This window comes from Moschus berezovskii, chromosome 7, assembly GCF_049115385.1.
Source record: "Moschus berezovskii isolate FMDL1 chromosome 7, NW_MosBer_1.0, whole genome shotgun sequence".
NCBI lineage: Eukaryota > Metazoa > Chordata > Mammalia > Artiodactyla > Moschidae > Moschus > Moschus berezovskii.
Window position 1 is genome coordinate 105,991,788 of NC_142466.1, and position 25,314 is coordinate 106,017,101.

Consider the following 25,314-nt stretch of genomic DNA (forward strand, 5'->3'; position numbering starts at 1 on the left):
GCTTCAGAACCAACTAAGGAATCTGGTTGTTGAATTCAGGCTCAAGGTCAATGCTGGATCAACTACCAGAATAACTGTTTGGAGTTCCCTGGAGCTGCTGAACTCCCCCGTGACTGTGGACAGGATAAGTCAGGAAGTCTCTGGAGAGGCCAACTCTACAGCAAGGTCAAGTATCTTGACCCTGATAGGGAGGAAAAGAGAATATGATGCACAGGAGGAAGAAAATTAGGAAGCTGAAGCTTACTGAATTTGGATTCCATTACCATCGAGCTGTTGGTATTAATAACTTGCTAATTATAATCTCCAGTTTAGTCCGCTCTCCTGATACAGACTTGGATATCCAACTGCCAAAAAGCAAAAGGCAAAAGAAAAACGCAAATGAGAAAAGGAAAGACATACACATCTGAATGCAGAGTTCCAAAGAATAGCAAGGAGAGACAAGAAAGCCTTCCTAAGTGATCAATGCAAAGAAATGGAGGAAATCAATAGAATGGGAAAGACTAGTGATCTCTTCAAGAAAATCAGAGATGCCACAGGAACATTTCATGCAAGATGGACACAGTTAAGGACAGAAATGGTATGGACCTAACAGAAGCAGAAGATATTAAGAAGAGACGGCAAGAATACACAGAAGAACTGTACAAAAAAGACCTTCATGACCCAGATAACCATGATGGTGTAATCACTCAACTAGAGCCACACATCCTGGAATGTGAAGTCAAGGGGGCCTCAGGAAGCATAACTATGAACTATGAACAAAACCAGTGGAGGTGATGGAATTCCAGTTGAGCTATTTCAAATCCTGAAAGATGATGCTGTGAAAGTGCTGCACTCAATATGCCAGCAAATTTGGAAAACTCAGCAGTGGCCACAGGACTGGAAAAGGTCAGTCTTCATCCCACTCCCGAAGAAAGGCAATGCCAAAGAATGCTCTAACTACTGCACAATTGCACTCATCTCACATGCTAGTAATGCTCAAAATTCTCCAAGCCAGGCTTCAACAGTATGTGAACCAAGAACTTCCAGATGTTCAAGCTGGTTTTAGAAGAGGCAGAGGAACCAGAGATCAAATTGCCAACATTCGTTGGATCATGGAGAAAGCAAGAGAATTCCAGAAAAACATCTACTTCTGCTTCATTGACTATGCCAAAGCCTTTGACTGTGTGGATCACAATAAACTCTGGAAAATTCTGAAAGAGATGGGAATACCAGACCACCTGACCTTCCTCCTAAGAAATCTGTATGCAGGTCAAGAAGTAACAGTTAGAACTGGACATGGAACAATGGACTGGTTCCAAATTGGGAAAGGAGTATGTTAATGCTGTATACTGTCACTCTGCTTATTTAAGTTATATGCAGAGTTCAGTTCAGTTCAGTCGCTCAGTCGTGTCCGACTCTTTGCGACCCCATGAACCACAGCACACCAGGCCTCCCTGTCCATCACCAACTCCTGGAGTTCACTCAAACCCATGTCCATTGTGTCAGTGATGCCATCCAACCATCTCATCCTCTGTTGTCCCCTTCTCCTCCTGCCCTCACTCTTTCCCAGCATCAGGGTCTTTTCAAATGAGTCAGCTCTTCACATCAGGTGGTCAAATAATGGAGTTTCAGCTGCAACATCAGTCCTTCCAATGAACACCCAGGACTGATCTCCATTAGGATGGACTGGTTGGATCTCCGTGCAGTCCAGGGGACTCTCAAGAGTCTTCTCCAACACCACAGTTCAAATGCATCAATTCTTTGGCGCTCAGCTTTCTTCACAGTCCAACTCTCACAAGCATACGTGACCACTGGAAAAACCATAGCCTTGCCTAGACGGACCTTTGTTGGCAAAGTAATGTCTCTGCTTTTTAATATGCTGTCTGGTTGGTCATAACTTTCCTTCCAAGGAGCGACGCATCTTTTAATTTCATGGCTGCAATCACCATCTGCAGTGATTTTGGAACACAGAAAAATAAATTCAGCCACTGTTTCCACTGTTTTCTCATTTGCCATGAAATGATGGGACCAGATGCCATGATCTTAGTTTTCTGAATGTTGAGCTTTAAGCCAACTTTTTCACTCTCTTCTTTCACTTTCATCAAGAGGCTTTTTAGTTCCTCTTCACTTTCTGCCATAAAGGTGGTGTCATCTGCATATCTGAGGTTATTGATATTTCTCCCAGCAATCTTGATTCCAGCTTGTGCTTCTTCCAGCCCAGTGTTCCTCATGATGTACTCTGCATATAAGTTAAATAAGCAGGGTGACAGTATACAGCCTTGACGCACTCCTTTTCCTATTTGGAACCCGTCTGTTGTTCCATGTCCAGTTCTAACTGTTGCTTCCTATCCTGCGTATAGGTTTCTCAAGAGGCAGGTCAGGTGGTCTGGTATTCCCATCTCTTTCAGAATGTTCCACAGTTTATTGTGATCCACACAGTCAAAGGCTTTGGCATAGTCAAGAAAGCAGAAATAGATGTTTTTCTGGAACTCTCTTGCTTTTTCCATGATCCAGCAGATGTTGGCAATTTGATCTTGGTTCCTCTGCCTCTTCTAAAACCAGCTTGAACATCTGGAAGTTCACGGTTCATGTATTGCTGAAGCCTGGCTTGGAGAATTTTGAGCATTACTTTACTAGCATGTGAGATGAGTGCAATTGTGTGGTAGTTTGAGCATTCTTTGGCACTGCCTTTCTTTGGGATTGGAATGAAAACTGACCTTTTCCAGTCCCGTAGCCACTGCTGAGTTTTCCAAATTTGCTGGCATATCGATTGCAGCACTTTCACAGCACCATCTTTTAGGATCTGAAATGGATCAACTGGAATTCCATCATCTCCACTAGCTTTGTTCATAGTTATGCTTCCTAAGGCCCACCTGACATCACATTCCAGGATGTCTGGCTCTAGATGAGTGATCACACCATCGTGATTATCTGGATCGTGAAGATCTTTTTTGAACAGTTCTTCCGTGTACTCTTTCCACCTCTTCTTAATATCTTCTGCTTCTGTTAGGTCCATACCATTTCTGTCCTTTATCAAGCCCATTTTTGCATGAAATGTTCCCTTGATATCTCTAATTTTCTTGAAGAGATCTCTAGTCTTTACCATTCTATTGTTTTCCTCTATTTCTTTGCCTTGATCACTGAGGAAGGCTTTCTTATCTCTCCTTGCTATTCTTTGGAACTTTGCATTCAAATGGGTATATCTTTCCTTTTCTCTTTTCCTTTTCGCTTCTCTTCTTTTCACATTTATTTGTAAGGCCTCCTCAGACAGCCTTTTTGCTTTTTAGCATTTCCTTTTTTGGGGGATGATCTTGGTCCCTGTCTCCTGTACAATGTCATGAACCTCCGTCCATAGTTCATCAGGCACTCTATCTATCAGATCTAGTCCCTTAAATCTATTTCTCACTTCCATTGTATAGTCATAAGGGATTTGATTTAGGTCATATGATGCAGAGTACATCATGTGAAATGCCGGGCTGGATGAAGCACAAGCTGGAATCAAGATTGCCAGGTAAAATATCAGTAACCTCAGATATGCAGATGACACCACCCTTATGGCAGAAAGTGAAGAGGAACCAAAGAGCCTCTTGATGAAAGTGAAAGAAGAGAATGAAAAACCTACTTAAAACTGAACATTCAAAATATGAAGATCATGGCATCTGATCCCATCACTTCATGGCAAATAGAAGGGGAAACAATAGAAACAGTGACAGACTTTATTTTCTTGGGCTCCAAAGTCACTGCAGATGGTGACTGCAGCCGTGAAATTAAAAGATGCTTGCTCGTTGGAAGAAAAGCTATGACAAACTTAGATACCATATTAAAAAGCAGAGATATTACTTTGGCAACAAAGGTCCATCTAGTCAAAGGTACAGTTTTTCCAGTAGTCATGTACAGATTTGAGAGTTGGACCACAAAGAAAGTGGAACACCAAAGAATTGATGCTTTTGAACTGTGGTGTTGGAGAAGACTCTTGAGAGACCCTTGGACAGCAAGGAGATCAAACCAGTCAATACTAAAGGAAATCAATTCTGAATATTCACTGGAAGGACTGATGCTAAAGCTGAAGCTCTAGTACTTTGGCCACCTGATGGGAAGAACTGACTCATTAGAAAAGACCCTAATGCTGGAAAATATTTAAGACAGGAAGAGAAGGAGATGACAGAGGATGAGATGGTTGGATGGCATCACTGACCCGAAGGACATGAGTTTGCGTAAGCTCTGGGAGTTGGTGATGGACAGGGAAGTCTGATGTGCTACAGTCCATGGGGTTGCAGAGTCAGACATGACTGAGTAACTGAACTGAACTGATCCAACTGCCCATTCACTATTTCCATCCAGGCATTTCCAACACATTTCTAACACATCATGGCAAGAGGCAAATTTATTATCCCTCCTGGTTCAGTCTTCCCTAAGATTTCCTTGTCTCAGTCAATGTACCCACTCTCCATCCACATTCTGCAAGTCAGAAATCTGAAAGCCATTTCTGGCCCTTTCTCTCCCTCATCCAATCTAATTCCTCACGAGCCTCTTCACTATGTCCCCGATCTGCGCGCATCTACCCACCTCCACCATCAATACCACTCTGGGTCAAGCTCTCTGCCTTCTTTCCCTTGAACTACTGTTCGAGGTTTCTAGACTACTGCCCAGAGTCCACACTGCATGAACCCAGGTCCTCTCACTGCCACGACAGGGATCATCGCCAAATGCAGCTTCCCTGTCACTGCCCTGCTCAGAGTCCTTCAAAGGCTTCTCTTTGAAGGACTTCCCATCTGAGCTCAGCCAAGCATGGTTTTCCCTGCAGGGTTTGTCCCTGCTTTCCTCCCCTTCCTCCTCTCATGCCCCACACCCTTGCTCTCTGCCTTCTATGCCCACTGGCCTCAGTTCAGTCCCCTGGAGGTGGGATGACCCCTCTGCCCCAGGACTCTGGCCCATGCTGCTCCCTCTGCCTGCTCTAGCTGCCTTCAAGCCACTCTTGCCCAGTTCTTCAAAGTCCCAGCATGGTTTCTGACATTGGCTTCCTGCTCCATCTCAGCCCCTGGCTTTTCAGGAAGGGCTTCCCTGGGTGTCTCACAGCACTGCCAAGGCTGGGCAGCAGGCCAGAGTGCCCGCCATGGCCAGCAGGGGAAGTGGAGCCGGAGCTTCCAGCTGGGGAAGCTGCGCCCAGCCAAACTGCAGGGGCCAGATGAGTATCCGGCAGCAGCATTGAGTGCCTGGCCCAGCCCGTGTGTCTCTGCCCTCTGTTTCTTAAAAGGCAGGTGCTGGAAGCTGATCATGACCCCAGTACAGATTGTTCTGCATGTGTGCGTGCTAAGTCGCTGCAGTTGTGTCCGCTCTGTGTGACCTCATGGACTGTAGCTCACCAGGCTCCTCTATCCATGGGATTCTCCAGCAAGAACACTGAAAAGTGGGTTGCCATGCCCTTCTCCAGGGGCTCTTCCTGACCCAGGGACAGAACTCACACCTCTTATGTCTCCTCCATTTGCAAGCTGGTTCTTTACCACTAGCACCACCTGGGTAGCCCCATGGATTGTTCTAGAAACATGCTTTTGTCTCTGCATGGACTGCTTGCTGAACACCTTCCCGGGTCTGTTCATCCTCAGACCTGAATCAGCCACTGCTCACGCCCTCCTGTTCATATATGGCTGAAGCCACCTCAGGCAGTGACCATCACCCAGCCCCTGGGACTGCACTTCGAGCTACCCCTAGGGCACCACACAGCCCACCCAGAAGATCCTCTAGATTGACCTTTGGAAGGAACCTCAGGGACCACTTGGTTCTAGGAATTGCAAACTCTGATCCCTGGGAGGAGGAGGGAGAGAGAGGAAAGAGGCATGCTTGGGTGCTCAGTCATGCCCAGCTCTTTGCAACCCCATGGACTGTAGCCCCCCAGGATTGTCTGTCCATGGGATTTTCCAGGCAAGAATACTGAAAGGGGTTGCCATTTCCTACTCCAGGGAATCTTCCCGACCCAGGGGATTGAACCTGCCTCTCCTGCATTGGCAGGCAGATTCTTACCACTGAGCCACCAGGGAAGCCTCAGGAGAGAGAGGAGGGAGCCTAAACTCCCCGCTTCTGCTCATCAGAGAGTGGGCTTCTGCACAAGCTCTTAATTAAAGAAAAAAGTCGAGGAGCTGAAAAGAATCCTGAAAATCACTGAACTCTCTCACTTTGCAGATGAGGAAACTACAACATTTAAATGTTTAAAAACATTTCAGCAGTTTGCAGAGAGTTTAAATAAGCTGCTCAGCGACACAGAGAGCCATGGCAACAGGAAAGCCAGTTGTCATGACTACTTGCTCCTGTTATTACACCACCCTGCCTCTCCAGCATTGAGGAACAACAATTGTACTTGACATTTGTGGGATGGTCTGTACATGGTTGAGTACTTTCAAGTTCTTGATCCCTTTTGACCCTTGCCTCAACCAGATATGAGGAGGATGTTCTTATTACTATTTCCACTCTAAATAAAAGGAGACTGGTGCTCAGAGTGGCAAAATCCTAACTTAAAATCATAAATCATACCATTATCAAGATGCAGATCCAACCCCAAATCATTGAAAACAGAGAATCTGATAAATGCATGTACATGCATGTTCATAGCAGTATTATTCACAGTAGCCAAAAAGTGGAGAGAACCCAAAACCCATCCATGAATGGATGGATCAACAAATTGTGGTCTATAAGTACAATGGAATATTATTCCTCCACAAGAAGAAATAAAATACTGATGCATCCTACAGCATACATAAACCTTCCAAACACGATGCTAAGTGACGGAAACCAGACACAGGTCCCAGAACATGTGCGTCCATTTTTATGGAATATCCAGACTAGGCAAATCCAAAGAGACAAAATGCAAGTTGGTGGCTGACAAGGGCCAGAGTGAAGGGGAAAATGGGGATAGCTACTTACTGGGTATGAGATTTCCTTTGGGGGTGATGAGAAGGCTTTGCAGAGGTGGCAGTTGCATGACACTGAATGTACGAAATGCCACTAAATTGTCACTTCAAAATTGTTACTTTCATGTTACATGAAGCTCACCTCAACAAAATAAAATAACTAGAAAGTGCTGACCCCCAAACCCCAGCTTCTCAGCCTCACAGAGTTCACAGCGATCAGAAGAAGCTGTTGGTGGGGCTTCCCTGGTGGTCCAGTGGTTAAAAACCCAATGCAGGGGATACAGGTTTCATCCCTGGTCCAGGAACTAAGATCCCACATGCCTCGGGGCAACCAAACCCGGGCACCACAACTACAGAGAAGCCCATGCACTAAAAAAAAAACAAAACCCCGCATGTCACAACTAAGAAACCACGCAGCCAAAAGTAAATAAATGAACACAAGCCGTTGGCATTGTCGGCTGGCAATCCACAGGAAAGCATGCCACCTGGGAACTAGGTCTTAAAACACAGATCTACTTACGGTAAACTGTGGCCCTGTTATGAAAGGATCAGGAAAAGGGGTCACTGTATCAGCCGGGAATGTTTTTATCTTCAAAAAAGAGACAGAGAAGAGTGTTACTTTCAGATTAGAAAACAAAGCTTTGAAATCTTTGGCAGCACACTTTTAAACTGAACTGAAGGATACAGGAGAACACACACCGAGCCTTCCTTGCTTGCTGGGGAAATAAACCAAGGGCCCCTACGAGTGTTGCCTAGCGGCTGTATCTGAGCCTGGAGTTGTGCCACAGGGCCAGGCCTCTGCAAGGAAGACAGGCTGGAGTTTTGTGTTTGCAGGGTACCTACACTGCCTCACCCTGACCATAGCCAAGGGGTGTAATGAGGCAGGCAAGGGCTACGCAGGGGCCTGCTGATGGCCTCTCTGCAGCTGTGGGGAATGGACTAGAGACCACTGATAGGGAACACAGTCTATCAGAGTGGACAGAGTACCAGGAGGCCTGGGCTAATCAGGCCAGGAGGGCTCCCTGTCCATTCACTTTAGTTGTCGGGCTCCCTGTAAACTCTGGGCAGTAGAGGGAAACCTCAGGGGAACCCAGGGAAGCCTGGAAGAATCCTATCACCATGGCCTTGGGGACAGAAGGCCTGGTGTCCACAAGTGCCCTGTGCTGGCGTCTGGAGACGGTGGACATCCTGCAGGATCAGGTGGTGCCAACTGGTCATAAAGAGCCTTTGCTTCCATTTCTTTCTCTTGGGTAATTTCATCTTTGGCCTCCTAGAGGCCTTTGGAGGAGAGGGGGCGGAGAGGGGTTATGTTTCTTTAAGCTGGCCTAGAAGACTGCCAGCAGGCCCCGGGTCCTGATGACTGGCACTAGCTTTGTCTGCAGCCTCGGGGTGTAGAAACTGCCTGCTGGTGAACGCACACTGTTCCACTTCCACCAGAGGGCTGCAGCCAAGAAAGACACCAAGATCGCACTCCCCACGTGCAGTCGCTTTAGTGCCCTTCAAGGTCTTGCCTAAGGACAGTGGTTACCTGATGGTTTTGAGTCATTCCAATGGGGGGTAAGAGAGGGATGCACAGGAACACATCAGATCAGACCCAAATTTGCTGAGGGTTTCTGAGGGAGTTGAGTAGGTCTCAACTCAACCCAACTAGAAATGACAATGTCTTTGCAGTGGGCACTGAGATGTCTAATCCAAGCCTGCTTGCCCCTTCCCCAAACTCTCTTTTAAAAGTCTCTTTAAACATCTCAAAATTCCCATAGACCCAGGTGCCAGTTTGGGTTCCTGGTAGTGACTACCTGCTGTGCAGCAAGTAAAGCACTGGGGGAAGCCTTACTCCTTGCAGGGCTTAATGGGTCAACGTGGTGTGCTGAGACCAACAGCCATGTGAAAGTGACATACAGAACAGACTCCGACCATCATGAAATAAAAGAGAAAAAGAGGATTATTATTGCTATTAAAGAAATGCGAGAGTTGGCAATGTCAAAGAGTTACGTTATACCTGCTCTAAAGAAGAAAAAGATACTCCAACAGTCACCCTCTGGGTTGCTGAGCTCTGACAAAGCACATACACTCTCCTGATGGTGCCGTCATTGGTATCACCACGTTAGAATCGGGGCAAAGCCAAAGTTGCAATATTGAACCCAGCCAGGGTCTGGCCTGAAAAAGTAAAGCCCCTGATGCACAAGTTATATGTGCTCCCTGGAACAGTGACAAACTGGAAACAAAGCACACGTCCTGCAGGAAAGAGTTTGTTAGGTGGATGGTGGACCATTCACTTGATGGAATACATAGAACGTGGCACCAAGAACAAGCTAGAAGCAATACAACGTTAAGTGAAAAGAGGAAAAGAGTAGGTGACATGGATGCTATGATTTAACTATGTAAAACTGGGAATGAATATAAATAAATATTAGAGGGAACCATGCAGAAATGAAAAGTAAAGCTGTGCCAGGTTGCGATAACAGGAGATTCATTTCAAGTCAGTATGTAATTCTCATATCGTCATCTTGATAAACAGCAGGAAAAGACAAGTTAAAAGCTTTTGTTTGCAACAGAAATGCAACTAAGAGTGTTCTCTCTGCGGAAAGCATCTATGCATATCATGGCTCTAGGAAAACAAACTCTTCACAGTTCTTGAGACCTACAGAGAAAAGGGTGGGACCACAGTCGTGAGTCCCAGTTTGACCAGGGCTGGTTGGACTCCAAACTCTGCATCCATCCTGGAGTGACGGCCCCTGCGGCCCGGGCTCCTCCGGGGTCCGGTGCTCGTGCACACCCCTGGGGCTGCCGCCTGGTGGTCCTACCCGCCTCACCTCTCCTGGCCAGGCCCCTCTCCCTGCCAGGGTACCTACCAGCCTCGTTTTGATTGGAGGGTGCATGCAAACTCCAGTGGTCTCTTCCTTCATGGGGAGAGAGAGTGGAGGAGAACAGCGAGAGTGGGCACAGTGGGGGGCGCTGGCGGGCTCTGCCTGCTCACGAGGAGAGGAGAGAAGGGGAGGGCGAGGTGGTGAGAGAGGGGAGGAGGAGATAAGGGAGGGAAGGAGAGAAAGACAGCACAGTGCAAGACGGGTCTGTCAACTCCAGTCTGCTCTCCAGCCAGCCTCACCCACAGCCTCCTTCCAGCCTCGGGCCGCCTGACTCCTGGTCCCTCCCGCTTCCCTCCTCTCTCCGGGCGTCTCTCCTCCTCCCTGGCCCTCCTCAGTCTTCTCCACTGTCTGGGCAGAAGGACCCATCAAAATTCTCTTGCCAGGACTGGCAGGTGGGGGCCATCTCCTGTGCCAACCGCACAGCACCAGTATGCTGTTGAGGATGCTAAAGCGTCGCCCAGGCCAAGCCAGAAAGAGCTCAGATGAATCAGTGAAGCTGGCCATGGGGGCAAAATGAGCAATGGCCACACGCTTGAGAGTGTCTGCCTTCCATGCCCAGTGGCCTCCTACACTCTGCTTAATAAGGACCCAATAAAGCTCCAATAAAGAGGTACATCAGTGAGGAGAAATACAGAGTTCAAGACTGCATCTGTCATGACTCTTTATCTGTGTTCAGAAGACATGCTGGCCATGATCTCCCTCCCACATCTACAGACCCAAGCCTTGGCGTCTCATCTAGGCACTGGGGGGAAGGGGAGCCTTGCTGCTTAGCTGGAAGGTACCAAGCATTGTGAGAAAATGCCATGTCACTTGGGATCCTGGGTTCCCCGGTTTTGTTGTTGTTTAGTTGCTGAGTCGTGTCCAACTCTTTTTGCGACCCCATGGACTGTGGTCTTCCAGGCTCCTCTGTCCGTGGAATTTCCCCAGCACAAGTCCTGGAGTGGGTTCCCATATCCTTGTCACCCAGCCCCAGCGCTAAACAGTGCCATGCACCCAGCAGAGATCCGACAGCTTGTATCAGGGAGGATGAGGATGGTGAGGAGAGAAAGCTCTGATGTGAGAAGAGTCACTGATAGGGTTAGTGCGGGTCTTAGGAAAGAACCATTCACTCCAGAGAACAAAGACATGTATCTTTTAGCTCAAGAGCATTTTCTTAAGTCACTGGTATGATCCTGCCATAGTGGATCAAGGACAGCCTCTGGAAAGTTCCACTGAAAAATCAAGAAAGTTGCAGCCTTCTTTTTCATCTCCAGATGGATCTAACACCATCCTCTTTACTACTGTGCAGTCCTAGACAATCTCCAAGGGGCTTTTACAGCCATCTTCCCAATGGCCTTCAACATAGCCTTGTTTTATTATCCAGATGTGGGAGAGGCAGAAATGACATTTGCAAAGCCTAAGTCCATGGGTCTAGACCCTCTTGTCCATTGTTTCTAAATCCATTTTTCAGAAACAAGGGAGTCCACATTAGCCACCTACAGTTAAGTTTTACCAGCCTTCTTAAAATCTCCCTCCCCTTCTGGTCCTCGGGACAAATCCCATGTTCCACAGGATGCTATCTAAGGCCTGAAATCACCAGGAAACGTGGACATTCTGCCTTGAGGCCAAAATGTGTATTGGCCACCAGAGTCTGAATTGAAGATTATAATGGATGACTTATTTGCCTAGCATTGGATTTATTGGTAAAGAAATGCTGGTCCATTCCACAAGCATCTCTGACCTCTCTAAATGGAGATTTAGAACTCAGATTTTAAACTCAGATTTTTAAATGCATCTGAGTAGGTTTAAACAAAAGAACATCTCTGAGGTTCCCACACTTCTGACTCGCGGTAAACAAACAGGAAATAAGATAACACATGTAACAGGATACTACTCTGGAATACCATTTATATTTTCTCCTGGTATTTCTTTCCCTCCTAGGGTCTTTTCTACACTCACACAGCTAGGTTCTGAGCGGCTTCTGAGTTTCAAATTCTGACTTTTGGGGGGAATAGAAAGGTTTAGGTATAGATAAATCACGGTTAAAATGTGTAAACTTTCAAAAGAGCTTGCCAGCTTGAGGACAGGTGAGAAAATTCACAGGGGAAGGGAGAAGGGGCAGACACGAGTGAGTGCTGAGCAAAGGGGCTCTGTGCCCCCTCATTCACTGATGGGGGCTGGGTGACAAGGATGAAAGAGCAGAGGGGCGGGACCTTTCTGACGCATTTTGAGCTGGGGCTGCCTGAGCTGCTGGTCCTGTGCCAAGATGCTTCAAGGCCTTATTAAGAATATTTGGATCCCCATGAAGACCTACTATACCCAAGTTTACCAGATGTAGGTAGGAAAGGAATTGGTGGGCTTCATTGTTTGTAAAATCAGGAGTGCTGATAGAAGAAGTAAAGCCTTGGAAGCTTCCAGTCCTACACCTGCTCATGGTTATCACTAACCAGCTTTCCTCGGATGAGATGTCTGTCTGACGGTGTTATGGGACATTGTGGTGACTTGCAGCAATGCCACTGCCCTCAGGCATGAATAAATGTACCTGTAAGACTCCTCCTCAAAAAATAAAAGAGCAGAGGGACCTGCGCCCTAGCAGAGAGGTCCACATCCCAGAAGCTCTGGGATCTCCATCATCCAAAAGGGGCATGAACGAGGCAGAGGGTGTCCCAGATGCACCGGTGAACAGGTGACCTCACAAACTAAAGAGACTCCCTCACTCTCCCTGTGCCCTGAAGAACATGGGCGCAACCCCAGGGAGCCTGGAAGAGGCACCCAGTTCGACTTGAGATTAAGCTTTAGCCCTCCTGCTAGAATGAGGGTCAGAATAAAAACTAAGTTATTGAGACAAATGGAAAACCAAGTCTCCTGACCCCCAACCCAGGGCCCGTTCTGGGCCCTATACAGCCTTCCTTTGGCCGAAGCATCTCCTCCCTGACCCATGAACTCCTGATTGATGTTTCCTGACCCAGAGGAGACCCGGATCCTGACTGGCTCTGCAGTTGGGTGAGCGGTTCCTGAAGTGCGGGGATCAGGGAGGGACAAGCCCCCAGGAGAAAGCATCAGAGAGGCAGGAGGTGTGGGCGTTAATGGTCTCTGTTGCCCGGGGAGGGAAGCTGGTGTGACTGACCAGGAGTAGACAGGACGGTGCATTCCAAGGTCAGCACGACTCGCGTGTCCACATGCCCTCTCTCTGCCTCCCCTCACTCCACCAACTCCCACACCCCCGTGCGCTGCAGACGAGAATGCCAGATGGAGAGTGGGTGCTGTCTGTACTCACATGCCTTCTTCCCTTCCCGTCCCCACGCCCCCATGCTTCCCTCCCAGGCAGCAACTCTTATCTGATCACGAAGAGTCTGCGATGCAGATTCCAGGAATGGGCAGACAACAAAGCTGCAGAGGTTGCAGGACTTGGATGGCTAAACTGAGCTACATAATCAAAGAGTTGGAGATTAGAGAAGAAAAGATTTGGGAAAAGGAGGGGGGATATGCTCTAAGAGTGAAGCTGGAAAGCATGTTTTTGTGGCAAGTTTGAGGATGCAAGTCCTTAGGGCAGTGCAGGGTACAAGAGAATTAAGAAAGAAGCAAAAAGAGATTCGAGAAGTGTTACTGGGAGGTGTTCATTTAATCTTCTTTCATTATTTTGAGAGATGCGAGTTAAAGATTGATTTTTTTTTTTCATGGCTGTTTGGACCATACTTCATTCCATGCAGAGACTGGATCATAAGGGTCAAAAGTCAACTAGCTCCAACAGTGTCTTGGTTTAATGAAGTTCAGAAAATCTGTCCCACTCCTCTCTTGCCAGCTCCCTGTCCTTCCAGCTCTGGCCCATGGAGCCAGGGCAGTGATGTTTATCTAGGAGGTTTGTCTAGTCTCAGACCCCAAGCCTAGTCTTTCCTTGGCTATCCTAGGAGACACAGATTCCACGCCTCTCCATCACCCCAGCAACAGGGCAGAGAGGGCTCCAGTTCCTATTTCTGGGATGGTGGGAGGAACAAATGGAGGAGATGGAAGTAAGAGGCCCAGAAAGAAGCAGGCAGCTGGAGCCCCTCGTCCTCCCTAGAACCCTTTAGCACTCTCAGAGACAGGACTCTGGACTGACGTAAAACCAGAAATACCAGCCCTCAGCACACCGAGCACGTGTATGTGCTTTGTGAACACGTACCTGCGCCTCAAATAAGCACAAACAAGACAAAGGACGCTTCATCTTAAGAACAGACACTCCCTGCCGACTCTAGCTGTGAAGTGAGCAGCCGTGTCTTGTACAAGGACCTCAGCTGTCCCACGGCTGGGCAGTGCAGCACCTGGATCCTATTTCAGAGCTGTCAGAGCTGCCCAGAGACATAGGCAGAGTGTCCTGGGGACAGGGAGTAAGCTCCCTGTTGGAGGTTACCCTATCTTGGCAATCTAACAAGAAGGGCATGAATTACCAGCTCCAAGTTCTCGAACATGGGAAGGAAGTAACTCTGCATGTTCCTGAGCTGGCCATCACCCATGGTCAGTTCTCAGCTGGTTATCGAAGCTCTCAGACAATACCAGCTCACCAGATGAGATGCACAGTTGCAGAAATCACAAGTGATTTCCTTGTGCTAGTCAAGGCAGGAACAGTCATTCCTAAAGCCTGTGCACCATTTGGCCTCATATGTCCCCTCTTGAAAGCTGCCCAGAAAACCTTCCCATCCAGGGCACCCTCGTCCAACTAGCCTGTTCTGAATGACTGCCACCTGGCTTCTCCCCAAGCCTCCTGCTCATGGCTCTCCTATGGATTCTGACCCTTTATCAACCAGAAGCCCTCCAGCCTCCAGCTGCCCTATCCACTCCCAGAGCCTCGCACACAGCCAAACACACAGATCAGTTCTTGGGAGATAGTTTTTCACTTGGCTCATATTTTGACTCACAGGCCAACTTTGCAAACCATGATTTATGCTCCAGTACCCTTGGGTATCAGGCTAAGCCCAGCCAAGATACAGCCAATCTTGCCTGTGTCATCTAGTGATATTAACAATATCTTATACACATTTACATTGCTTTCTATGTGGGGCTCTTTCTCTTGTGTGATCCTCATCATACTCTTAGGCAAGCAGGGCAAACAATGAAATCCTTATTGGACAGAAGATGGGGCAGCAATTATCCAGTGGCCAGGACCTTAAGATGAGGAGCAGAGACTGGAGCTAGCTCTGGTCTGCACGACTCCTGGTCCAGTTCTCCCTCCCCCAAGTGGCTTGCCCACCTGCAGGAATCCCATCCCTAAGGAGAGACCTGTCTGCAGGGGACAGAGGATGGTAGGGAGGAACAAGGGGCCTGGCAAACCAAGGTGAGGCCTTGAGCTGGTGCTTTAGGCCAGAGCATGTTGTTGGAAGAGACAGCAAGGGATGCCCCGTGGCAGGCATGCGGGGCACAGCCCGGGAAGCTGAGAACCCGAGACTCAGGCGCGGAGGAGCCCTACGATGTTCAAGGATCAGCAGACAGGTGGGCTGGGGCTCCTGTTGCCGCCCTGAGGTAAGGGGACACCACCCTCCCTCAGGGGCTATGGGAGGTGGAGGGACCCGTGACGCCTGAACCCTGGAAGAAAGCTGACCCTGAGCCTCCAGACTGTGAGCAGGACAAGAGGGAGAGCCTTTCCCTCGGTGATGCCCACCTCCGTCCATCCGTCCCACTCCCAAGACATGTCTATGGTCTGCGGCTTTTCTGGTTTTAGCAAAACGGAAAGTTTACCAGAGGAGTGGCTTCCGTGAAATCCATCAGGAGATCCCCCGGCTCCAAGGTAAAGGCACCTCCGCGGTTAGAGGGGCTCTACAGAGGCAGACAAAAACATCCCAGTTAGGGGCGGGAGGGAGGCTCATGAGAGAGGCGGTGTACATATACATATAGCTGATTCATGTTGTTATATAGCAGAAATCAACACAACATTGTAAAGCAATGATCCTCCAACTAAAAAAATAAAAACAATTGGAAAACAGAAATATCCCAGTGACTGCTGGCTCTCGACTGACCATGGAATTTCATCAGAAAATACAGGTGTTCCCTACCTCTCTCCTCCCCTCACTTACTAGCACTGAACTCATTATTACAACAACCCCCCTTCATGGTTCTCTTCTTCAGCAGGGTACAAAATATTGAGACCAAACCCCAATTTTTCTGACATCTTCATGGGTAGAAGCAGGTTATAGGGAGGGGAACTGTCTTTTTTGAAGCTGCAAACAATTTTTCTTAAATGCTCTGAGTGCTCTTTGACTGGCCTTTGGGGGAAAAATACTTCAAAGAGTCCTTTGAATATATAAAGAGAAAGAAAAGACCCCATCTTGGATCCAGGGGGCCAAGACCTCAAGGAGCTAAACTCGTCAGCACAATAGTGAGGAAAAGCTTTCTAGTGGGAGGGTGGGATCTTTCATTTTTTGGAAAAATTTTTTCTGTCTTGACCTGGACTCTCAGCAGCATGGGGGCCTTGAAGCCCTATATGGGAAAAAATAAGTCTCACATCTCATTAACTTGGTGCAAGCAGAGCCCTAAGGAGAGAGCTGGCCAGGAGAGGGAGCCCTGTGGCCTCTGATAGGATGCCGCTTGCATCTCCAACCCAGTTCCCTTCTGTTTCGTAAATGTGTTTGTGTGGTTTTAACCAAGGCCTAGGGTATAGAGAGGACCCTGTGTCCGCACTTGGGACAAAGCAGTGCTAGGGACTTGGCACAGTGGAGGGGAACCCGACTCCAATTCCCAGGAGGATATCTACAGAAAGCAGGGAGCCTCAGTCTGGGCCAGTCACAGGCTGAGGGGATCCAGCCAGGATTCTGTTGAGGAACATGGAGGCGTTCCCAGAGACCCCAGGAACGGACCCCCTGAAAGACTGCCCATGGGCATGTGGGATGCGGCCTGGACTGTTGGTACTCTGATGTTACTGGGAATCGTGCTCCCTGGAGCTGCGGAAGCCTCAGGCATTCTGTTTGCACAAGCACTTTAATCTCCACTGGACCTGTGGACTGGGCAGGGCAGTAGATTTTACTCCCATTTTTGGGAAGAAGAAACTGAGGCTCAGAGAAACAAGGTCCATGGAGTGACTGCTCATTTAAAGCAGACACAGGCATTTGAAAGGAGCAATTGGGAATAGACTCTGTGGCTCTGGTCTTGCCTTGGGGGGCCCCCGCCTCATGCATACAGCATTCCTCAGTGGGGTCCAGGGACCAAGCAACATTTGACCCAGCATTTGCTTGGAGAGCAAGACCAATTGCTGAAGAGTGACTGCAACCATGCATCACTCAAAGAAAACCAAGAGAAATGTCTTGTGCAAGACCTTTGTCGCAGCCCATTCACACCACTGGCAATTTCCTGAAATTTCAAGCCGACAGATAGAATAGTGACCAATTTCAAACTATCAACACAGGCTATCTCCCATAGGGAACGAGATGGGGATACTTCTAGGTTTTTATTTCTCCAGATTTTCCATTTTGGCAGGTAAAAAGCCATTTCTCACTTTCTGTCTTCACAGTGGAGTAATAGCATTTGTAGGGATGTATTCTAAAACCAAAACTGCCATCAGAAATCTCTTACATTTCCCTTTAAGTACAGAATACATGCTTTTATATGATAATATTTGTCTCTCATGCATGGTTATCTTTCAGGGACAGATTATATTAAAAAAAAAAAAAAACCTGTGGTTGTTACTGTTGTTTTAGGAGCACCCAGAGTTGATGACCCAAAGCTCAAATGCACAGACGCCACACGCTGAATTTCTGCAGAAACTGCAGCAAGTATAGCTACTCCTCAGGGCTTTCCCCGTACCTTGGCCCCTGGGGACAGCTGGCCCTTGCCTTCTGAGTTCTGAGGCGAGCTGATGTTGTGAACTTTGGGGGACAGCAGTGGCACTGAGGCTTGTGTGGTGGTGGCGGTGGTGGTGGCCGTGGTTGGAGTTGTGGTCGCTCCCACTGCCTCGGCCAGGTCTGGAGGGAGGTCGTCTTCATCACTGCGGTTACTAAAAGCACATGAAGCTCTGCTCATTACAATAATAAACAGGCTGTGGGGAGTGGAGGTAGGTGGGGAGGGCTGGGACAGCTAGGGTGGGGGTTGGGGTCTCCCCAGATGTCTACCAGATGTCCAGCTTACGGGAGCCAATATATCAACCTTTAGCCAAAGCAAATTTGGGCTGGATTTTCTGTCACTTGCCAAGGGATGAAAAACAAATTTCAATATAAACATATAACATAATAATTATCATTTTATCCTTGTGTAAGCATATAATTCAGTGGCTTAGACATTCACAATGTTGGATAGCAATTACTTTATCTATACCCCAGACTTTTCTATCATCCCAACAGCAACTCTGTACTCGTCAAACAATATCTCCCCATGGTCCCCTCCCTGCAGTCCCTGGTAATGTTTGTTCTGCTGCTGGGGCTCAGAGTGGGCCACCCCCAAATATGCCACAATAGCATATTGATTTTTTTATTAGGATAGAGTTGTTTTTAATTTTAATAAAACTATATGGAGAAAAAACTTAATACATTTTTTATATAGCATTTTTTGAAGACCCTGAAGGAAAGACTGAATTACCACCATCACTGAAAATTTATTTCTGGACATGTCCACAGGATTTTTTAATTAATCGGATAAGAGATATTTTTACCATTAAATACAATATGTATTCACTATGAGATATAATATCCTAGTTATGAAAATTTGCATTTTAAAAACAATTTAGGGCAATTTTGTCCTTTGGCATTTAGTCAGAAAAAATAATGACTTTTGGCATTTAAATCAGAAATAAATATTTATCAATATAGCTTGTACTCCCTACCTTGTGTGTTCAGTGTTTCTTTTCAAAATACCAGTTATGTGGGGATAAGAAAACTTACTGGTACTGAGGTACATAAATTTCAATGTGAGGATTTCAGTATGACTTCAAGGGTTTTGTAAGAGAAATATCTGCATTTTCGTGTTTCTTTTCCCCTTCAAAGAGTGCTTACAAGTAGAGTCTGGAAAATGGGAAGTGGAAGAGCAATGATCTTAGGATGCACATGATAAAATAATTAAGGAGAGGACACGGGAATAAGCAGAAAATTGAAAATAAAGATTTCATGAGAGGTTGAAAAATGGACACATATATAGTTGAAAAATATATATATATAGTTTGTACTGGCTTCCTAGAGAATATTGAAATTCTGCTGAGGGTCTCAAGCTTTCTTCTTCTCATCATAATGTCAAATTATAACGTAAAGTATTGCAAAAAGTTGTTCCTTAATTTCTGACAGACTTTCTCCTTTCAGCTTGTTATGTGGTATAAAGGTCTGTCATATTGATTATTTTGAATTAAGTTACTTAAGAAATGGCCACCAGCACTCTGGCCCTCCTGTCTCCCTGAAAGCAGGATATAAATCTCTCATGTGAAAGGTGCACTCCCTATAGTAAGCAGAAAGACCCCTTTATCACAGAGATAGGGAATTTAGGCCAAGAAGTCTATATAAAAAACCTTGCTGCTTCTTTAAGTTACTACCCCAAGTCCAAACTGTTTAGATTCTTCACTAATTGAGCACCAAAAACCTAAGTTTATTTATCCTGTCAATTCTTTACAAATTTTTTATTTCTTTGTCTAAAAAGTACAAAAGCTGCCTGCTTTGGCCACTTCTCAGGTGCTATTTCTATGAGATTTCCATGTGCATGAATTAAAATTTGTTTCCTGTTCTCCTAATAACCTGTCTTCTTATTTTATTATTAGTCTGGCCACAAGAACTCAGAAAGGGAAAAAGTGAAATTTTACACCCCTCCCCTACAAGGTCTTCTGTCCGAATGAATGTGACTACTCTAGGTACCTCATATAAATGAAACTATAAATACTTCTCTGTATCTGGGTTTTTTTTGACTATAGTGTTTTCAAGATCTATCCATGTCGTAGCATAAGTAAAAGTTTCATTCCTTTTTATGGTTTGAACAATATTCCATTGTATAGATAGATTATATTCGATCCCTTCATCTGTTGATGGAACTTGGGTTGTTTCTGCCATTTAACTATTGTTATGAACGTGGTGCGCAAACATCTGTTTGAGTCTCTGCTTTCAACTCTTTTGGATTGGAATTCTACCTAGGAGGGGAATTAGTGAGTTGTATAGTAGTCCATCACTTCATGGGAAATAGATGGAAAAACAGTGGAAAACAGTGTCAGACTTTATTTTTTTGGGCTCCAAAATCACTGCAGATGCTGATTGCAGCCATGAAATTAAAAGACGCTTATTCCTTGGAAGGAAAGTTATGACCAACCTAGATAGTATATTAAAAAGCAGAGACATTACTTTGCCAACCAAGGTCCATCTAGTCAAGGCTATGGTTTTTCCAGTGGTCATGTATGGATGTGAGAGTTGGACTGTGAAGAAAGCTGATCGCTGAAGAATTGATGCTTTTGAACTGTGGTGCTGGAGAAGACTCTGGAGAGTCCCTCGTACTGCAAGGAGATCCAACCAGTCCATTCTAAAAGGAGATAAATCCTGAGTGTTCATTGGAAGGACTGATGCTAAAGTTGAAACTGCAATACTTTGGCCACCTCATGCGACGAGTTGACTCACTGGAAAAGACTCTGATGCTGGGAAAGGTTGGGGGCAGGAGGAGAAGGGGACGACAGCGAATGAGATGGCTGGATGGCATCACCGACTCGATGGACATGAGTTTGAGTGAACTCCGGGAGTTGGTGATGGACAGGGAGGCCTGGCGTGCTGTGATTCATGGGGTCGCAAAGAGTCGGACACGACTGAGCGACTGAACTGAACTGATAGTAGTTCTATGTTTAATATTTTGAGGAACCACCAAACCAAGGGATGTTATTCTGAGTAGCCTCCCATAGAAGGGTAAATATAAGAGCTGTAGAAACCTACTGTTTTGAATGAAAGACTCCTCTTATGGTCTAACAGCAACTGTCCCTTTGGTGATAAACTGGTTATAAAGGAAGAGTTGGGCACAATTGTCTTGGGACCAAGTAGTTCTGATTTTAGACCCTCTCTGATCAAACGGGATGACCCATGATGGAAAGGACACTGGACAGGAAGTCACCATGAGGGAGATGAAGTCTGGGCTGGCACCCGGGGCTCATCTCCAGAGCCTGAATTTATGGGGAAGGCTTGACTTCTCACAAGGTATGCCAAGGCTGGAAGCCTTTCTGATCTGATCATCCTGGCAAAGAGAAGCACCATCAATCGTCCACTCTTGGCATGGACAGTATTTTCTCAAACTTAAAGAAATTAGAACAGGTTCCCTATTGCCTGCTGCCAACCAGATTCCTGCCTGTGCAGGAAAGTGCTAGACCAGCAAGACCCAGTTGCCTGAACCCTGTACATTTCAAAGGAAACACCGGTCACTGACAAGCTCCTGAGAGAATCCCTGGACCCGTGGAATATCCTGCTGAATAAGTGGCTCAGCATACCTAAGGTCTTGGGCCAAGCTAGATAGCTTATGTTATCAACGTGATGTATGATGAACACATGGAATCTAAGGTCAATTCATGAAACATTTTAATAAGTAAAATTTTATATATGGTATGATTCTTTTCTTTGAAATGATTCCTTTCTGTTTTAAAGAAAGTCTTAGAAAAATGTCTAGAGTAATAGTCATAAAGGTGAACATTGGTTATTTTTGATGGTATGATTCTAGGGGATTAGTTTCTTTTCTCTTTGGATTTTTTTTGTCTTGCCTGAATAGCTTCAGATTTTTACACTATGTTTACTTTTTATCTTTTTTTTAAAAGAATTTTTTAATGTAGATCATTTTTAAAGTCTTTTTTGAATTTGTTACAATGTTGCTTCTATTTCATGTTTGGTTTTCTGACTGTGAGGCATGTGAGATCTTAGCTCCCCTACCAGGGATCGAATCCACACCCCCAGCATTGGAAGGCAAAATCTAAACCACTGGACAGCCAGGGAAGTCCCTACACTATATCTAAATAAATAGCAAAGTTCAATTTATGGGGGAAAACTAAGCAGATCATCATTTTCTAAACATACCAGCTGATCTCAATATAAAGATATACTTTTACCTGCCTTCAACTCTTCGCAGAGTTTAATTTCTTCACTCTAGATACAGAAATCACACTTTTCCTCCCTATGTTGTATTTCGAGAAAAGAACACAGCTGAGATTTTTGTTTATATCCTGTGGCAGTTTGAAAACCTGTTCAGAAAACCTACATATCATGATGCTTTGATGAAGTAGCCTAAAACCCAAACAAGCATATATAATTCTGACCCAGGGACTAGGAATACTGTAGCCACTAAAAAAGGCACACACTTCCCCACATGTCAAAAACGATGCAGAATTATTTTTGAGGGAATGAGAAATCTTCATTTTTCCAATCTATATCCCTTAACCATGTGTTTATTAATTTCATCAATATCTGTGAATGGAAGAGATGAGTAAAGTTGTGGTAAATAATGTTGACAATACAAGAACTATTTATGGGATGAAAATGCAAAACTGGGAACATCCCATCTGTTAATTTTGCTATTTACTACTAATGGGGAAAATGGGGCCATTCTTTGATTTTCAAACCAGAATAATTTGGGGTATCTTAAGAAATACACATGAAATCAGAGGTTCAAAAAGGGCTTTCTTAAAAGAGGCAATTTGGTGAGTTAGTTAAATTTTCTTTTCTTCCAGGCCATGTATTAGTCATTGTTTCCAACATGATTACATATCCTGAATGGGTGATAATAACATTTTGAATTTCGAAATGTAAAATGAAAGGCTAATCTTGCCAGCTTTATCCTCTGGGAAGCAGAATTTTCATTGGTTAAATCTGTCCCCCAGAGATCATTCAGTTCAGTCGCTCAGTCATGTCCGACTCTCCGCGACCCCATGAATCACAGCACGCCAGGCCTCCCTGTCCATCACCAACTCCTGGAGTTCACTCAAACTCATGTCCACAGAGTCAGTGAAGCCATCCAGCCATCTCATCCTCTGTCGTCCCCTTCTCCTCCCGCCCCCAATCTTTCCCAGCATCAGAGTCTTTTCCAGTGAGTCAACTCATTGCATGAGGTGGCCAAAGTATTGGAGTTTCAGCTTTAGCATCAGTCCCTCTAATGAACATCCAGGATTGATCTCCTTTAGAATGAACTGGTTGGATCTCCTTACAGTCCAAGGGACTCTCAAAAGTCTTCTCCAACACCACAGTTCAAAAGCATCAATTCTTCGGCGCTCAGCTTCCTTCACAGTCCAACTCTCACATCCATACATGACCACTGGAAAAACCATAGCCTTGACTAGACGGACCTTGGTTGGCAAAGTAATGTCTCTGCTTTTTAATATACTATCTAGGTTGGTCATTAGGAATGTTAATTGTTTGAAGCTTTCTCACGTTGACTTTCTTAGGAAATACAGCTGCTATACAGTCCAGAAATTTCTACTAAGACTAATGGGGTGGAATGTGTCTGTCCTGAAACAGCACTCCCCCTTCTCCTTTTCACAAGGTGCACGTGGCAGGCCAGAGGTGACTGTTGGAGAACTGCATCTACAGTTTGCCCCTTGTCCTATACATTGTAGTCTTGGTACCTCCTAAACATGACCTTTTTAGAGGCTTCGTGCATAATAAGAAAGCAAGAGAAACTAACTCATCCTTCAGCCAGGTCCCTTGCTAGGGATTACCCACATTATCTTATGTTTACCCTCACAAAATCTTTGTCCATTTTACAGATTATAGAGAGATTCAAAAAGTAATTTTCCCAAGAGTTTATGACAGTAAACAAGAAGCCTTTCTAACTCCAGAGTCCCATGCTTTGCACTGCACCCAAAGATCCCCTTGCAGCTCTCTGACCAATTATATATCCAGACACAATACCTGGGCCATACTGAGGTCAAGGAATGGGAACAACCACTGTGATTTTACTAACGTACCACCACATTTAACTGCAGCATTTACCTGCCCTCTTCGGATTAAAATTATTTACAATCTATCTTTCCCTCTAATAAATTTAAGTTCTTGCATGGGAATTGTCAAAGTCACTTTGTTCTTCCCTCACATTGCCTAGAATATCCGTGTGCACAAGGGAGTTAGGAAACTTTTGTTAAGTTCAACAGAACAGGACAGGTCCTGCTGGTTCTGGCACACTTTGGAATATGGCTCCTCCTACAGGAATATGGGCTCCTTCTACAGGAATATGGCTTCTCCCACAGGAATATGGCTCCTCTTATAGGAATATGGCTCCTCCTACAGGAATATAGGCGCCTTCTTACAGGAATATGGTTCTTTCTACAGGAATATGGCTCCTGCTACAGGAATACGGTTCTTCCTACACAGATTTGTTGTTGTTGTTCAGTTACTAAGTCACGTCTGACTCTTTGTGACTCTATGGACTATAGTATGCCAGGCTCCATGGGGTTCGCCAGGCAAGGATACTGGAGTAGGTTGCCATTTCCTTCTCCAAGGATCTTCCCGGATCAGGGATTGAACATGTCTCCTTCATTGGGAGGATTCTTTACCACTGAACCACCAGGGAATTCCTACAGGAATAGAGCTCTTCTTATTGTTCAGGGATCAGCTTTGGCTCTACTGACAGACAGTGCTATCATTTCACTAAGGCACGACGGAGACAGCATCCGACACAGCTCCCCATGTTCCTCCTGTGCTATCTGTGCCCCTGAGGAAGCTCCTCCCCTTAAGGGTGGGCTGGATCTGCTTCTAATGAAGAGAACAGGGCAAAAGTGATGAAATGTCATGTCTGAGATTAGGTTATAAAAGGCTGTGATGTTGCCTTTCTAGAAGTCTTTCTGGCTCTTCTTGTGTATTTTCTCTGATAGGAAATGGCAACCCACTCCAGTATTCTTGCCTGGAGAATCCTGGGGACAGGGGAGCCTGGTGGGCTGCCGTCTATGGGGTCGCACAGAGTCGAACACGACTGAAGCAACTTAGCAGTAGCAGCAGAGAAAGTGGAAGAGGTCTACAGGTCTAGGAACTAAAGGCAACCTCTAGTCAAAAGTCAGCAAGTAATGATGTCCTCAGTCCAACAGCCCTCAGGGAATTGAGTTCTGCCCCACACTGTATGAATGAGCCTTCAGATGAGGCTGTAGCCCTTGCCAATATCTTGCAGGCAGCCTTAACAGACACTCTGACCCAGAAGACTCAGATAAGCCATGCCTGGACCCCAACCCACAGAAACTGCGAGAAAATAAATGCAGATTGTTTAAAGTCACGAAATCTTGTAGTAATTTGTTATAAAGCAGTCAATAAAGAATGCATATGCCACCTGTGTCATGTTTTCAGGGAGCAAGATTCAGCGCCATTATGACCTACATTGGAAAATAGACTATATTTTTGAGGTGGTCCTTTGGGAGGGGTGTGAAGGGCTAAGAAGCATTTACAACTGGACATTTGGCATCGCCTTTGTTGTTATAATTGAAAAACTTGCAGCATGGAACTCACAAACTGTATTGTCTTGTTAACTTCCGCACTCGGGGAGGCTTGATCTCCGGCTTTTCCATAGCTGTCTGTGTAGTTTCCACACGTATAGGAATAGGACTTCTACAGACATATCAGAAAAGCAGAACAACACCAACAAAGAGGGTTATGGTCTGGTTTCGACAGTAGGGACTGCTCTCTCAGTTAATTTATACCTTACTAACACTGATAGTC

The 25,314-nt window shown here is 45.8% G+C and overlaps 1 protein-coding gene and 1 pseudogene across 9 annotated transcripts in view; one reads left to right on the forward strand and one right to left on the reverse strand.

Annotated features, from left to right (window-relative positions):
- The window catches only part of EPB41L4B (erythrocyte membrane protein band 4.1 like 4B), a 143,943-nt gene that overhangs the window by 6,411 nt on the left and 112,218 nt on the right, over positions 1–25,314 (reverse strand). For 3 of the 9 annotated variants that reach the window (XM_088838255.1, XM_055427548.2, XM_055427549.2), the window contains exons 20-23: positions 25,105–25,203; positions 17,498–17,687; positions 15,440–15,517; positions 7,402–7,470 (exon numbers count right to left, since the gene is read on the reverse strand). In XM_088838255.1, the coding sequence (XP_088694381.1) occupies positions 7,402–7,470; positions 15,440–15,517; positions 17,498–17,687; positions 25,105–25,203 (436 nt within the window). Of the gene's footprint in view, positions 1–7,401; positions 7,471–8,855; positions 9,851–15,439; positions 15,518–17,497; positions 17,688–25,104; positions 25,204–25,314 lie in introns of those variants that run through there. The other 6 variants (XM_055427544.2, XM_088838257.1, XM_055427547.2 and 3 more) reach the window with 5 other exon arrangements.
- On the forward strand, positions 11,994–12,219 carry LOC148777492 (ATP synthase F(0) complex subunit j, mitochondrial pseudogene; annotated as a pseudogene).